This window comes from Sardina pilchardus, chromosome 15 (genome assembly GCF_963854185.1).
Source record: "Sardina pilchardus chromosome 15, fSarPil1.1, whole genome shotgun sequence".
NCBI lineage: Eukaryota > Metazoa > Chordata > Actinopteri > Clupeiformes > Clupeidae > Sardina > Sardina pilchardus.
Window position 1 is genome coordinate 19,395,238 of NC_085008.1, and position 17,500 is coordinate 19,412,737.

Below are 17,500 nucleotides of genomic sequence, written 5' to 3' on the forward strand. Positions count from 1 at the left end.
AGTGGAGTGGAAAGCTGACATCACTTCCTGAGGATGCGTATGAAAACACCGGAGATGTCTGCTGTAAGCCTCTCCGCATCAAACCGATGAGGGCTGGGGGGCGGGGGGGGGGGGGGGCGGGGTTAAGACAAGCACGAGAGGGGGGCGGGGGGGCGGGGGGGCAGGGGGATGTGCCTTTGATATCACTCTATAATTAGCAACAGTGTTTCATCAGCGGCAGCCAAGCTGTCCTGACCTGCTGAAATACACATTTTACAGCCCTGATGTCTGCGTGAGCGAGAGAGACAAAGGGACGGCTGTTACTCATCCCGGTCACTGGGGTGACCATGAAGGAGCTTCCAGCGATGTGACAAATAGGTCTACTACATAACAGTACATTTCAGCAGGAGCTGAGCTCAAATGCTTCCTTAATGACCGGACTACTTCATTCAGCAGCACTGAAGCCTGCGTGTGGAGGGATATCTCTCTCCGGTCTCCGCGCTGAGTGAGGCACCGGGAGCGCGATAAGTCCAACTGAGCTGGAACGCCTCCCTCAAAAACAACTCCTTTACTTCCGGGCCAGTGGGGCTGGTGTGGATCTGGGCTCAACTGCCTCCCCTCCTCTCTTCCTCCTCCTCTCCCTCCCTCATCACTTGCTACTGATGCAGAACACAAAGTCCATCCAGAGATCTGGAATGACCGAGAGACTCCATTACCCCCCCCCCCCCCCCCCCCCGACTGGACCCAGTAGCTGAGGGAGTTGAGCGGACCCACCCCAGCGGTGGAGTCTTCGGCCTCTGTGGCCCGCATGAAGGTCAGAGCTGCCTCTGCCTCTGCCTCTGCCCCAGCCTCAGTGTCGGAGCTGGAGAGGGAGTCTGCGCCTCACCTCTGGGCTGTTACTATGCAGACTTTGCAGCAAGCGGCTGCCTCCAGCGTCTGGCTTACTCTCAGCGTTGCATAACAAATACAACGGTGTGGGGAAGGGGATGGGGAAAGGGGACGGGGAAGGGAGGGTGGGGGTGGGGGGGGGGGCACCACGATTAGCCCATAAGCCCGGAAAAGCACTACAAACACGGGCAATATCACCCATCCTCACTCATCCAAACGATACAATAACACATATGAATAATACAAAAATTATACAAAAAAAAAAAAAAAACACATCGTCAGGAGGCTGACTGCAGTCATGAGTGAACAGGAAGATTGGCTTCCTCTGTCTCTGTCTGAGCTCCTTCCGTGTGTTCTTCTGTTTCGCCTACTACATTAGCGTAAAAATGCGAGTGAGAGCCTGCGAATTTGGGCTTTTAAAATAGAACGGGTGTAATACATTATGCATTTGGAATCTCCAGTTTCACACAAGATAACGGCTGAATAACAGTGCCACTGAATTAATTTGACTTCCTCCATATATTATTCATTGTTTCGGGATAAGGGGGGGGGGGAGAAAAAAAAGCCCCTGCTTGCATTTGAGGGATTAATATGGCAAACTTACACTTCCAAAAAAGAAAGAGTTGCAAAGAAGTCGAAGGAGCGAATAATAATACACGTCGATGCAGGTTAGAAAAAAAAATTTTACCTTCAGAAACTTTTGAGAGCAAGTAGAAGGAGATATTAGAGTAAAGGAACGCCGATGCAACACAGATGTCTTTTTTAAATGTATATGTCGTTATGCACCTTAAAAACTAAAGTTTGCAGAAGCGCAGAGAAAGAAATGAGAGCGGGTCTGGTCCAGTACTGAGCCAGATGGTACTGGAGAGGACACAGAAAGATTCAAAACGGCCGACGTGGTTGTTGTTCTGAGGTTTCCTGAGTCAACATTGACAGAGTTACAGTGTAATGCATAGCATCTGTAAATGACTGTAGTGGCATGACCTCAGCTATTAGGTATGCTCCTGTGTGTGTAGAGTGAGCCTACGCATGCACGCCACTGCTGCTTGTTACTACGACTTAAAGAATATGTTATGCACGTGGGAGTTCCACTTCCCGGGAAAATGAGTAAGAGTTTTTGAGCCATTTACAAACACAGTCGCTGAGGTGCTTAAAGAATCTGTCATCTTCAAGTCAAGTTGTTTTTCCCCGACTGTAAATGTCCCTAGCAATGCTGGAAAAAAAAATGGACAATGAGATTCAGATGTGCAATGCTCTTCTGTCCTGACCCTCGGTGGACCCTTGTGTCCGCCGGTGGTGATTAGAGGCCCCTCTCTCCAGCACGTGTGGTCGCGAACGCGAGCGCCTCGGCTTCCCGAAAACCACCTATCCCACCCGTTCCGGAAAAACAATCCCCCAAGCACAAGCTCGTGTTTCCACACCGTTCCGTGAGTGAGTCTGGCTTGCCTTTTTTTTGCGGGACACACCTCCCTCAAGGTACGCTGTGATTGGACCCCGTGACGGAGAGACACGATCCATCATCTTAATGACTGGACGTGCCGTCATTCCAGGGAAAACGGCAACTTGCCGGCACAGCACACACCTTCCATCCACTTCAAAGCATATGGCATTGAGACGACGGGTGGCACACGATGCTTAGCATTGTGGATAGAGGACGGGTCAATCAAACAGAGGTATTTCAATAGCTGCAACACACGAAAACACGAGCCAGACGAGCAAGCTGACCTTGAACAAACTTACTCAGTGAGATAAACCATGTTTAATCCCTGTCCGCATATACAACAGAAAAAAAAAAGCCCTTGACATATAAACTTATTAGGAATTCTGGTTTTCGGGGAAATAAATCCCACATGCTTTATCAGAGCGCTCGGCCCCCCCTGACCTCGCGGTGGCACTCGGAGTATGAGCACACAGAAGCCTTGTTCCAAGTGGCCCGGAGTTTCTCTTTGCATTTCAAATAGTTTGCAGGTCAAACATCCAGGAGTGGCCATACCTGAGGAAAGGGAATCTCTGGAACGCAGGCCTATGGCTTTCATGATAGCTTGTTTTACGGTCATGTCCTACGCCTGTCAACCTTGCGCCCCCCCCCCCCCCCCCCCTCCCTTCAAGAAAAAGGATGGGGTGTAGTAGCAACAACTGTGGGTATTGATTGTTTGGAGAGCAGGCAATGCAATGCGATCTCTGTGCGGTCCACGTGGGCTGTGTAATTGAAGAGGCGAGGGGATGAGGGAGAGGAGGCCCGTGAGCACGGACTCAAGGCCATCAGGACCAATAGCAGTCAGAGAGGCACACGCGTACAGAGCACCGCGCGCGTGTCTCTCCGATTCATTCAAAACGGTCAGGACTGCCTCAGACTGGAATGTGGCACGTTGCCAACCATGTGCGCTTAGAGAAAGCAGCCAGAGGTACACTACGCTCTTGCATTTGACTTCATCCCCTCCTCCTCTTCCTCCTCCTCCTACTCCTACATATTACTACCACTCCTACCACTCCTACTACTAGTACTACCACTACTGCTACTACCATTACCATTACCACCACAACTACTACTAATACTACTACGACAACTACTATTACCACCACTACTGCTGTTACTACTACTACTGCTACTACTACTACTATTTCTACATCACTCCACAAGGAACTTATGTAACCTTGGACACCTCTGCCAAAACAACACATGCATGCTTATCCTGAGTGTATGAGCTAACAAAACAAACTGGAGTGGCCAGGTCCCGCATGGTTTCTTTGGACAGTAGTCACAGGCCCATAACTCCAGAGTACTTGAGGAAAGGGGCCAGCCCAAACACAGAGGAGGCTGGACAGACATTGTGTGGGCCCCACACTGTTTTGAGCAAGAGCTCTGGGGGGGGTGATGAGAGATGAGTGTGACTCCCACTGCCTTATATAGCTAGTGGTCAGGGTCAGTCAAGTCAACATAGGCCGCATGTTGATCAACCTGGAGGAACTGTAAATGTCAAAACTGACAAGGTAAGGCTTGTTTAGTACCAAAATGAACTGCGGTTCACCTGTGCTTGGGCTGTGGGGAAAAGAAACATCTTTGTTTCAGTTAAAAGAACTATATCAGCTATCTGCTTGACTAATTTTTGTCATGGGGTTTGGCCTCAAACCCATGACAATAGGACTCAGAAAGCCCCAATGCTACTTCATCTTCCCACAGCAGCCCTTTTCACCATGTAATTACCGGCCCTCGTTTCACGACAGATAACCCCTTGGCCTACACAAAATCACACAGATAGGGCTTCCTAACTATAGGTTCTGCTAAATCCAAGACTCCTAGACAACACTGGCACGCTGGGACAATAATGGAGTTTCAAGCGTCTGAAGGGGCCAAGAGACTGAAACCTCTGGGGAGTTCGCTAGTAAATGCAAGGCATGGCACTGACGTTGCCCCACAGGGCTACTTTTAACTTCAAACACACAATAGCATTCTTTCTTGGGTGAGTGCCTGAAGTTGCTATGATCATGGGTTGGTTGAATTGTTTGCGCATTGTGAAGATGCACAGCTAGTTTTTAAGAAATGCCGAAAAAAGAGACAAAAAGGCAGAAGGAGAGAATAAAAGAAAAAAAAAAGAAAAAAGACTTTACACCCTCAAGGCAGCACCCTGCTGTCTCAACATGGAGGCACGAGAATGGTGTTGGGCCTACCATCACTTTCTACAGCATGAAGAAGCCATACACTTGGACAGGGAGACCTCATCAAATACAGCGTAAGCATGCATGCTACTAAACCACAGCCACAACACAGTCTCTGGAACGTTTCGAGACATAACACATGCAGACTGGCAGGGCGGCCGTTTGCTACGCTACCACTGACTGACTGACTGACTGACAGACTGCTTGCTTAGCTGGCTGGCTGGTGTCTATACCGTCTGAGACCACACAGCTGGAAAATGAGAGAGGTCCTCCCTTCTGGGACTGTTGCCCAAGGACAAGAGAAGAAGGCACGACCATGTTGTAAAGTAAAGAGCACCTTCCCCCACCCCCCTCCCTCTCAGGGCAGGGAGTCCGGCCAGCTCCCATTTGCACTAATTCTCATTCAGATTAGAGCCTCTGTTGTCACAAGGTAACTGAGACAGCCACTGATATAAAAAAGGGACAATTAACTGGAATTAAGGGAATGGGGGACTTGCCTTGAACAATAACGCATTCTTCTTTGGATTATCACAACAATAACTCTCTTTTTTTACAGTGTCAATGACCGAAAAGAGTCAGAGGCGGCCAGCAGCTTTGGTCTTTTGGCAGGATATCTGAAGTAAGAAAAGGGTAACGTCTGAGAGCAGAACAAGGGATAATCTCGGGCTTGTTCAGCTGATGAGGGTCATCCGTTGGTCAACTATGTCTCTCAACCTTGATGTGATAACAACACACCAATTACTTGATGCGAGATAAGACTTCCAGTCCACTCCAGGAGTCCTGGGGATCACCCTGGTGGAGGCAGCCTACCTGCTGTGGTTTTATACAAATCGCGGCATGCCGAGGCGCATCAGAAGAAAACCAGAGCCACCCAACGAGTCTACAAGCATCACTCAGCGACCACGTATAGGACCACTGAGGAGGATTCTCCACACTCTCACTGCCTGCTGTTTAACATGGCAACCTTTGAGCACTAATACAGGTTTAAAAGCAGTAAAGCACGCTTAGACCTTATAACTTAAACAAAGTTGTACCAAAAGAAAACAGCTAGACAATAAAGCGACTTATAGGCTTTTTCCCGACCCCGCTTTCTTTCGCTGGTCTAACTCTTTCATTGACCCCTGGGGCATTGTTTAACCTGAACGACCCCTTTAGAAAAGCAAACCAGACACCGAGTCCTACAGAGAGGGGCTTCAGCCACGGCATAAGGAGGCTATCTGTAGCCCCGGCCCCGGGGGACGTATACCATTAGACGGCTTTATAAAAGAAGAAGAAAGTGGGAGGAAGGGAGGCGAGGAAGGAAGGAAGGAAGGCCACAAGGAACATGCCACGACGGGCAGAGCGAACACAGCACAGCCCTCTCTCTCTCCTATAGAACATCTCTGGCCAATGGGCATAGAGGTCGTGTAGGTATATGAGGAAGAACTCGCTCCATGCCTGGCATACTATCGACATTCTCCAGAGTAGAGGAGCAGCTTTTGCCACCACGCGAATGTCAGCTCTGTCCACCGCAGACATTCTCCAGCGAAAGGTCCTTCACCTCAGGGTCATTTCAATTTCATCTGTGCAGATCACCCAAGTAAAAACTTAGATCTTTATGAGGGAGGGATGGGGGTTGCAGCAGAAAGCCAATGAGTGATGACCCTTGTTTAGGCACACACACATGCAGGCAGGCATGCACACACACACACTCACACACACACATACACATACACGCACACAGGAAAACACACGTACACACAGACACACACACACACACACAAGCACACACACACACACACACACACACACACACACACACACACACACACCTCAGTGAAGGCAGCAGAGAACACAGGCAGAGAGCAAAAGTGAAAACAGACCTGCCAACACCCAGCCAATGGAGACACGCTGTGCCTTTATCAAGTTTTGAGGACTGGCTACTCCCTCTCATTCACTTCTGCCTCGGAATGTCAGTAAGAATTTCACTGATTGAGAATGTCTGAGAACTTCAGCAGATTCGCAGTCAGCTATGACCACTGTTGGCTTACCTCAACGCCAAACCACAACCAACACACATAACCATAATATTTTGCATACCTCAAATACTATACCAAATAACATGAACAAGAGTCTTGTAGATTGTTATTAAGGCATACATTAGTTTGCCATTTAACTACACGTGGAGTTCACTTGTTTGTTTTTAGACGACATGAGAATTACGAAAGTGCAGCACACTATGGATAAATGGATAAATGGACCCTTTTTATATCAGTTTCCCCCGAAATGTTATAAATTAGTCCTTTCCTATTAACATGTTTTCTAGCTGGGGTTATTGGGGAAATCATTTAGTCTATCTGATAAACTCCGATAAATAAATAAATAAATAGATAAACAATAATAATTTAAAAAAAACATTTGACAATAGAAATGTTGACCTAGTGTCCAGGTTACTATTCGCACTCAAAAATATCCCTTTTGCATGTGTTACACTGGTATAAGGTTGGCAATACATTATGAGTGTGTTGAAATGCATTGCATCTTAACTAGAGCGACGAATACGCTCATTATTAGATGTAAATATAGGTCGCGTTGGCTGTAGTAATCCACCCAATGACATGTTTAACACTTGGGGCGAATTATGTTTATGCTCACATTGTAGCTTTGCATTACTACATAGCTACAACACTGCTACATGTGCTTGAAGATAGCCTGCCGGGCGCTATTGCTGTTAACCATGCAGACAACACGCCCCTCTTCCAGCGAGTAAAGGGAATAGCTGAGCGGGTCTCTGTGATTCAGCTAGTGCGCACCGCGCTTACTGGCTCTTCTGAACTCTCACTTTTTACGGCTGAGGCCACACTTCATCCTCGCATAGCACCAATAAAAACGACCTAGCCTCCATCAAGTCTTATAACGCCCGGGTGAATCTTTTTTGTCTCGTTGTGAATGACAGCGGTGTTGAGTTGTTTTTACTTACTGCGCTGCACATGACTCAAAGAAGTAAGGGTACTACTTACGCACTGCCTCCTGTTTAGGGTCGAGACCAGTGGTGGTTTGCTGGAGCCTTCCTATTTTACCATGAAGAACCCAAACCCGCTGGTTTGTCGATACGATCTCATTCTCCAGCTCCTGAAACAGGGAACAGGCGTGCTTGGCCAGGTCGGAAAGCTGTCGCAAGGTCCGTGATAACGCCACATTGTTGATGGTGCACAGGTCCTCGAAAAGCAATCCCTCCTCATTGGGAATCGTATGCCTGCACAATAACTGAGGTTCAACGATTCTTTTGGCAAATGGCATTTTAACATGTGGCTGAAAATAAATCCCCCCTTTTCAAAAGAAACAGTTCCCGGAAAACAGTTCAAAACTGCGATGGCCCCCTGTTAGTCCAGATCTTCTGAATTCAGTTGTGGGTCGTCCTCCATCCTTCTTTCACTCTTTCAACACACACGGTCATACACACACTGTTCCGTGGTAACGCACCAAAATCTTACCCAGCTCCACCGCACATCAGTAGCCTATTGGTGGTGTGTTTCACTGGTTTAAAGTAAAGGTGGCTTTAAAGACAGCGGCAAAACCCGGAGTGGAGCGCCAGAGGAATGGCGGCGCAGCACATGCGAGCAGAGTGCGAGGATCACACACATAAACATAGAGACAATGCGCTATAATGTTTATGCTACGTGATTTCTAAACACGATGATCACATTTCATTACTATACTATAACAAACGGCCATTCAGTCAATTAGACCTATGCGGTGTCATTTTACGGTGTTTAAATAATATGCCATGCTATGATTACAGGAGACTATTGGGACGAATGATATATGAATACACTGAAATAAATAGAATTGGGTGTAGGCTACAACTCGTCTTTAATGATAATTATTTCAAAAGCATTTTTGAATTCACCGGCATTGTGCATCACGCAAGGACAGGAAACCTCGCTTGTTGGACAGCCCAGTGAGTCCAACAACCACCTTATTTCTGGATTATAGAGTTTGAGAGATTCCTGTAGGGAGTCGTCATAGGAGCTTCATTCACATTTGCTGACTGCGGCTTTCTCTAAACCCTGGCTGACGAGTGCCAGACTCGGAAGAGGTGACAGTCTCTAAGCCTTTCCTGTGGGTTGGCTAATGTCCGGAGTAGAACTGCCAGCTCGGCAAAGCCATATTTTCACAAAGAGACAGTCCCGTCATCACCGAATATCGGGCGTGTTGAGAGTATATGTTTTTTCTTCCCCATTATTCCAGGACAGAATTCCTTGTCCATGTCATTGTGTGGTTACGCACTGAAAGCAGTATTTGTAGAAGTACCACAAACGCAGTTAACCACGCTCGCTTATTAGTAGAGTGTGAAATGAAAGCTATGATAGTGTAAGATTCTTAGACAAACATCCAAGCATTGCAACTTTGAATGGCCCCTCTAGTGGTGAAATGTGTGCTTTGTGAAATATCACCAACACTGATCTCACAACATGAACACCTGCCAGGTATCACATCATGTCTTTGTTTATTCATTTGTTTGTTTATTTATCTTTCTTTCTCTATATTTCACCCCTCTCTTTCTCTTTCAGTCTCTGAGAACTTCTACATGCAGCTGTTGTCTTGTAATGAAAGCCACTGACAGATTTAAATAGTACTGGATATAATTAGATAATGTAATATTATAGCTCAGCACTAGCATACAAATAGAAAACACCTTAACATACCATATTATTATTGTTATTAACATTATTATTATTATTATTATTATTATGTTACAACTAGAACTACTACCAATATCTTAAAATCATCTCACATAATGCACATGAAAATATTCTGTTCACCACATGCAAAGTGTAGCTAGCAGCCTCCTGAGAGAAAGTTTGGAACATACCACAGCTGACAATAAGAACATGGAATGGGAGGTTTCTATAGTAACAGGATCATACAGCCACATTACAGGACCCGCTCTAATGCAAGATTACATGACGCCACCATTGGAGCATGCTGCTCAAACGAGGTGTGACATTGCCATGGCATTTACAGTACTGCTGCTGGGATGTATGGTGAATTAAAAGAATAACATGCAACACAAGTGTATGACATGCTCAAACAGACAGAGGGTTACACTTACACACACACACACACACACACACACACACACACACACACACACACACACACACACAGACACAATGGTACATGCACACACACACACACACACACACACACACAAGAATATACATGCACACACACACACACACACACACACACACACACACACACACACACACACACACACACACACACACACACACACACACACACACATACACATGCTGTCCACACAAGCTCTTCCAACAGTCTTTTATTGGGTTTGTATCCCCCAATATCTCTCTTTCCTGGAACAATAAAAGTGGTTTTAAAAAAAAACACCCAGGGCAGGCTGAACTGAAACTAGAGACAGAGGAGGACAAGGAAGAAGTGAGAGGGAAGCCGTTTCTATGGTTTCGTGATGGCCCCTTTTTTGACCTCTGGGTGGACAACAGCACATGTGTCCACCCTCTCTCCTATGTGTGTGTCACATGTAAGGAGTCAGAGGAGAGAGAGACAGAGAGAAAGCGAGAAAGAGAGAGACACTCTGATAGAGATAATATGGCACGATAAACGGACGAAGAGAGACAGAGTGAGAGACCGGTCATCAACTCTCCAGTGGAGAGCACTGATAGTGCCTGACAGCTGATAGGAGACTTGAGGGCTTTTTAGAGGGAGACGGTGGACACCGCTGCTGGACCGAGGGCCGCACTGATAGCCGCCCCCTGCTCGCCAAAGACTTGAGATATGTGTGGTCAGCACAGCACAGCACAGCACAGCACAGCACATGCTTTAAGACAGCGCTAGCCGCCGGGCTGCCCGCCCCTCTTCGCTGGCTATTTCGGGGCGAGCGCTGAGTGAGGAGGGTCGGGGAATGCAGCCACCAGCCGAGTGACCTCTGACCCTCGTTGGTGGAGGCTTTGTGTCCCAGCTGCCCATGTGTTTTGAGTGTGTGTGTATCTGTGTGTGTGTGTGTGTGTGTGGTTATGTGTGTGTGTGAGCATGTGAGGGAACACGTGTGGATGTGTGTGAGAGTGCGCGTATGGGGTTGGGGTTGGGGGTGAGCATTAAGGGGGCTGATGAGGTTGGTGTTGGGGATGGGGGGATGGGGGGAGTGGAGATGGGGCTGCCAGTTGAAGAATGTGTGGTTGCCGGTCAGGGGGTTCAAGCAAGCATGACAAGAATCTCCCGTGAAAAATTCCGCCGACCCCTCTGATCTTTACACTCAATGAATGGCTTTCCCATAGCCATTTTCTTCAAGCGCACACACACACACAAATGCTTGCACACACACATACACACACACACACACACACACACACACACACACACACACACACACACACACACACACACACACACACACACACACACACACACAGATACACACATATACATTCATGCACACACAAAAACACATACACAGACACACACACAGATACACACATACATTCATGCACACACAAACACACACACATGCATTCCTTTTTATTTTCAAGTAGGTCTATGTGAAGAAAACAAGCTGAAAGCTGCTCTACGGAGAACAAAAACACGAGCAGAAGAGGAAGGAAGACTCGGGCAAACACGTATCCTCAGTGGGCATCCTAGATTCGAGGCGGCGAGATGAGAACTAAGGCACACCATACTCATTTTCTTTAAGAGGACTTAGTGAGAAAAGAGGCCTATCTCCAAGAGATACGACTGAACTGAGATTGAACTCCAGCGGTAGCTGTTTATGGAACTGGTATCCTGGCAGAAAAGGGGAGAAAACCCACAAGCACGTGACCTAAATCCTCATCCATACGCTTTGTGCGCATTGATGTTTGTATGTGTGTTTTTTTTTTCCTTTTTTTTCAGGGGCGGAGAAGTGGGGGGAGGGGCGCGGGGATGGGCATCCAACTGCTATGGGAGTTATTAAAAATGAATCACTAAGTCTTCTGTGGGGCTGGAGGGTGTTTTGTGGGATGGGGTGGGGTTGGGGTGTGTGTGTGTGTGTGTATGTGTGTGTGTGTGTGTGTGTATGTGTATGTGTATGTGGTGGGGGCTAAGTCAGCGAGTGCAGCTTGACGGAGGATTGTGACGCATATGGTGTGACGCCACTCTTTGATCTTGAATCTAAAAAGCTAAGATTGAGCTATTATAAGAAACCAGCGATGCAATCACCTAGAGGTCCCATTAAATCCATGAAGCTCTTTTATGCATATTGCTTCCACTTGCTCTCCCACGGTCTCTCATCCTCTGCAGTTGTTCCGTCATCACTCTCTCCACCTCCTGTTCTCGCTCCAGTGAGATGAATCTGACTGGATAACCGCATAGCCAAATCCACTGCCAAATTTGTTTCCTATACCGTAATTTCCCGACTATTAGCCGCGGCTTATATACTGATTTTGCACAATTTCTTCAGCTATGAGGTTAATACAGGGGGGTCAGTTCTATATGGTGTCAATATGGTTTTGTTTCTTTTAACTTGCATAAAACACTGTCCTGCGGCTTATACACAATGCGGATTATATGCGGGACATGACTGTTTCTAGGACCTGCCCTATGACATCAAGTGATACAGCGCTATTCAATACGAGGAGTGGCACCCATCAGAATCAATTGCGCTCTGCTTCACTGCAAAATTCAATGGCATTCAACCTTTCCTCAGTTTAGTGTTTACCGTCACCACATGGGGAAAGTGCAGGTTGAGACCTGACTTGTCGTTTTGCACCTCGTCGCTCATTGCGCGCGCCGTTGTTTCACGCACAGCATGCGCTCCAAAGCAAACATCCTTCGCCACATGGAACCAATCAGTGCGAGCGTATGGGATGTTTCACAAATAGATGCATCATTGTACGAGGAGCGGGAGAAAACACAGCTCTGGGTCTCCGTGACCTAATGACGGATCGCCCATAATCAAATGAGGTGACATTTGTATACACGGATATGGGAAGCGTAAATTGTAAAATTCTTGTGATCTCTTCCGAACGTTTTAGAGTGATCACATAGCCTGTGCCAATAAAATAGCAATTGGACAGCTAACTGCTTTTTTTCTCTCTTTTTTTAAACATCTAGATTCCTGTGCTGCTGAGAACACTGTGGTCTGTCCTTGCCAAGGACATTGAGCAAGAGTGTAAAAGGTGAGCTTGACTTAGACTAGAGACATGTGTATTGTTGAAATAACCAAAACAGTTTTACATATCTGAGGTTGATCAGAAAGCATTCAGAAAAAAAGTACGTCCTCACAAACTATTTTATTGAGCCACATTCTGGAGGCATGGTCAGGTTCTGTTTCAGTATGTACACATGAGATGTATCAAAAAATAAGGCCAAAATGCAAGCTTGGCCGATAGCATCATTTTGCATAGAAAACAAATCAAGCACATACAGGCATTACTTCATAGAAAAAAATAATGTTTTTTCAAACATTCTTTTTGTTTCATCTTTTTATACTGGGTAATTCTTTCATTCATATTTTCTTGTCAAATCAAATGAAATCAAATCATTGCCCTTTAATCAAGATCATCTATTGTTACCATAATTACACTAGCTTTCGCTTAATGAATGTTGTCAAAGAACATAACATCAACAATGACAACAACAACAATACATCTAAAAAAATAAATAAACAACATGAACAATGAAGGAATAATTGGGAAGTAAAAAATGGGAATAAAGAATCAAAACAAGACTGCCTTGCAGAATTAAACACATTGAATCATTCATCGTCTATTACTTTCATGTCAAATGTATACTCACTGTGCAAATGTCTTTCAAGAGTAATGCACCGATGTCTATGTACAGTCTAAGAAACATAACATTGCATTATACATCCATCATTTGCAACTCACGGCCATGGAACACATTCTCTGTGTGTGTCAATTTTTTTGTCAAAAATAAAAATTTGTTGCTACTGTTCAAACACACACATACAGTATACACACAGATAATACACTACTGTAAAGGATGTATGGCTAGCACCATCGTCAGTTTTGTGTGAACACACACACACCTCCTCACACACATTCACATGCACGCACGCACACACACACACATATGGTGACTTAACCTGTGCCATTTGAATATAGATGTGCCACTCTGTGGAGGGCACTGATCTCTGCAGCAGTGACAGGCCAGAGGCACGAGCATTACCTGGTAGACAGGTACACTATGCACCCGGTACAAGAGCATGGTGGATAGAGACCAACTGTGCTTCATCTAGCAGAGACACACCAACATGGATGAGGCTGACGTCATATCAGGACTCATATCAATCATTACCCATCATCAACACCACTCAAAATCAGACAGTAAGTAAGAAACCGTTTCAACGACGCAACAACAACAATCTGCAAGCATTAACAAGCCGCACACATGTAACATTTCATGGTCACAGTCTCCTAAACAAAAAGACAATAGCATAGTAGATTCAGGCTAGGTTATAATATTGTACCTTGAGCTACAGGGAACACTTTCTCTCTTCAGTGTTCCTTGATGGCTCCTGGCCCTTTGGGTGATTTTGTAATGCCACTTTTGACAACGGGTGATGACCGAGCCGCACTTTAGCCTCATTCACATTTCACATTCATCAAAAGATATTTCAGAGTGGATCCTCTGAGATTAAAAATCCAGTCAGTCAGTCTTTGAGCTAGCGTCAGAGATCAGGGAAATGGCCGTTCTTATGCTTGTGTTCTGGAGGGAGAGGTGCTTTAGAATGTTTGGGTGCTTTGAATGCTTGCTGACCTCCCCGTGTGGAGGACACATTTCTTGGCCACGACATGGTGTGGAAGGCCAGGTCACGTGGAGGTCAAAGGTCGGAGATGCTCAAGCTGGGATTCCAGTGTCACCCGTTCCTGATGAACCACCTGTGAGACAGAGGAGGAAAGAGAGAAAGAAATAGATAGAGAGAGACAGAGAGAGACAGAGAGAGAGAGAAAACAGGCAGACTTTAATAAATTTGATCCTCCTTCAAAAAAAATTATCAAATAAAACAGTGTTTATTCAATTCAGGTCCAGTGAATTTAGTACATGATGAATAAATAGTGAATTTAATCCAGATACAGTGAATTCAGTACATGATAAATAAATGGTGAATTAAATTCAGGTCCAATGAATTCAGTGCATTATGAATAATTGTAAATTAAATTCAGGTACAGTGAATTCAGTACACTGGTGAATGCTGAATAAACCTTTTCCACTACTCTTCACTATTCTGCACAAAAAGGAACACATTTCATCAATGACGACCACAGCCTCTCTCCTCCGCCTGGCTTAAAGGTGGCGACGACGCGTCTTGAGAAGCCCATTTGGGTTGACCTCTGACCTCTCTCAGGACACTTCAGTCAGATCAGGGTTCGGCCAATCAGCCTCTCTAGCACAAGAGAACCTACCGCAATCCTCAGCGGCCATCCTAAACACACACAGACATTGACATACACACACACATACTCACACACACACACACACACACACACACACACACTCACCCGCACACACACACACACACACACACACACACACACACACACACACACACACACACACACACACACACACACACACACACACACACACACACACACACACACACACACACACACACACACACACACACACACACACACACACACACACACACACACTAACCTCGGCAGCTGCAGTCAGATTGTATAGCCAGCCTGCCATCAACGCTAATGTTTAGGCTATGACCTGAGAGCAGTGTCCCTGAAGCTGTCAATCTCCCTCCATTATACAAATCAATATTGGCTATCTGTGACAGGCCAGAGTGGGAGAGTGTGGGGCTGTCCAGGCAAGTGCTGGACTTGATGGAGTGTAATCCTCTGCTATTGGTTGAGTAGTGTGTGTGTGTGTGTGTGTGTGTGTGTTAGGAGAGGTTTTAACATATTTCTATGCCATGTCCCAATGAGTGGGAGTGCAGGGTATATGGATAAGGCAGGTAAGTGTGTGGTTGTCATGCTATCTTATGGTCCCCAGATTAAGTCAGGAATGTGGAAAAAACTAGAAGAGCTAACACACACACACACACACACACACACACACACACACACACACACACGTGGAGTGCCACGCACACAGCACACAGCTTTCTGTTTCCGTATTCATCTTGGACTCAAATGCTATATCTTACTCCTGGCACTTTCCCTTTCCACACACACACACACACACACACACACACACACACACACGGCTGTCACTCTCTTTCTTTAGAACACAACACCGCACTTCCTCACCCCTGGCACTTTTGCACTGCATCAACTCTCTCTCTTTCTCTCCTTCTCTCATTTACACACACACACACACACACACACACACACACACACACACACACACACACACACACACACACACACACACACACACACACACACACACCAGCTGCTGGATACTCTATTTTAAAAAGGCCAGTTGTGAGTGCCTTAGGCTTTGGGGTATTTTGAGAAAGCATGGTCTCTCCATGGAGCGCTGGGGAATGTGAGTGTGTGTGTGTGTGTGTGTGTGTGTGTGTGTGTGTGTGTAAACGTGCGCCTGTGCATTCAGAGGTGGACAGACACTCAGCAATGCGTGGCATGCGAATGAAAACTCAAGCAAAACTCACTGGAACCAATTCACTCCTTATTCTTCCACAGGTGGTAAAGGGATAATGATACATCTGTGTGTGTGAATGTGTGTATGCGAGTGTGTGTGTTTGTTAGATGTCCTTGAGAGAGAGAATGTGTCTGTGTGTGTGTGTGTGTGTGTGTGTGAGAGAGCATGTGTGTGCATGCATGTGTGTGTGTGTGTGTGTGTGTGTGTGTGTGTGTGTGTGTGTGTGTGTGCACGAGTGTAGGAAGGCAAAGGGGATATGTTTAGACTGAGCGAGGCTGATACTTGTATTTCAAACCTGATACGGGCTCCAAGAACAGTACCCAGTTTTGGGCTCCAGTGCTACAGTAGCTATAAAAGACTGTGGGCCATGCGGAGAGATGGGGAGGAGAGGAGAATGACAAGCATGCAGACTTACTACATACGTACAGTAGGCCTACGTGCACGCACACACACATACACACACACGCACACGCACAAGCACACACACACACACATGCTGTATGTGCAAATGAGTGTGTTTGTGTGTGTGTGTGTGTGTGGGGGGGTACAAAGGACATACTGTATGTGTCACTGAAGGCATTGAAGATATTGAATGACAGGTGACAGAGGTAGCTTCGCTGCACAGAATAAACACACAGACCTCGCTGTGGGTATACAGTATCTGGATGCGTATGTGAGCAAGCGAGTGTGTGTGTGTGTGTGTGTGTGTGTGTATCGCGAGAGAGACATGATCCAGTGCTGGCTCAGGGTAACCTCCGTCTCAGATGGCTTCATCCCTGAAAATACATCAGTTACTGAGTACAGTGGCCCAGTTCCTGTGCACGACAGGAGCAGGAGAGTATACTGTACCGGTACTCACGCACGGTAGTGTGCACACTCAGATGCAGATATGTGAACAGTATGTGAGGAGCGCAGAGGAGCTGCTCAGTGCAGGCGAGGCACACATATGTCCGTGCGTGCGACACTGGCTTGAACCCTGAGTGGCACAGAGTGGTGGCAGTGTGGGAGCGGAGGTAGGGGTGTGTGTGGGTGTGTGTGTGGGGGGGGGGGGGGGGGGGGGTGTGTGCAGTTAGGGGGGGCACTGAGGCGTGCAGGAGAGAGGCGCTGGCGTGATGCGTGATGTGCCCTGTTTAGGCATGTCAGGGAGGGAGGAGGTCTCCGGGTGGGTGAGGGGTGGTGTGTGTGTGTGTGTGTGTATGTGAGGAGGGGTGGGGGTAGTCCCATCTGCAGCAGCGGTGTGCTGCACATCCTCCATGTTGTTTTTCTCCCACATTGTACACAAACACACGCACACACACACCCACACACACACACACACACAGGATTTACACTG

The 17,500-nt window shown here is 46.6% G+C and overlaps 2 protein-coding genes across 2 annotated transcripts in view; both read right to left on the minus strand.

Moving 5' to 3' along the window:
* Window positions 1-7,982, minus strand: part of nhsa (Nance-Horan syndrome a (congenital cataracts and dental anomalies)) — an 89,624-nt gene extending 81,642 nt beyond the window's left edge. Inside the window, exon 1 of the mRNA XM_062556159.1 lies at window positions 7,524-7,982. Within this exon, the coding sequence (XP_062412143.1) occupies window positions 7,524-7,803 (280 nt within the window). The 5' untranslated portion in view covers window positions 7,804-7,982. The remainder of the gene's footprint in view (window positions 1-7,523) is intronic.
* Window positions 7,983-12,796: 4,814 nt separating this feature from the next.
* Window positions 12,797-17,500, minus strand: part of reps2 (RALBP1 associated Eps domain containing 2) — a 35,084-nt gene continuing 30,380 nt past the window's right edge. The window contains exon 20 of the mRNA XM_062556561.1: window positions 12,797-14,426. Within this exon, the coding sequence (XP_062412545.1) occupies window positions 14,358-14,426 (69 nt within the window). The 3' untranslated portion in view covers window positions 12,797-14,357. The remainder of the gene's footprint in view (window positions 14,427-17,500) is intronic.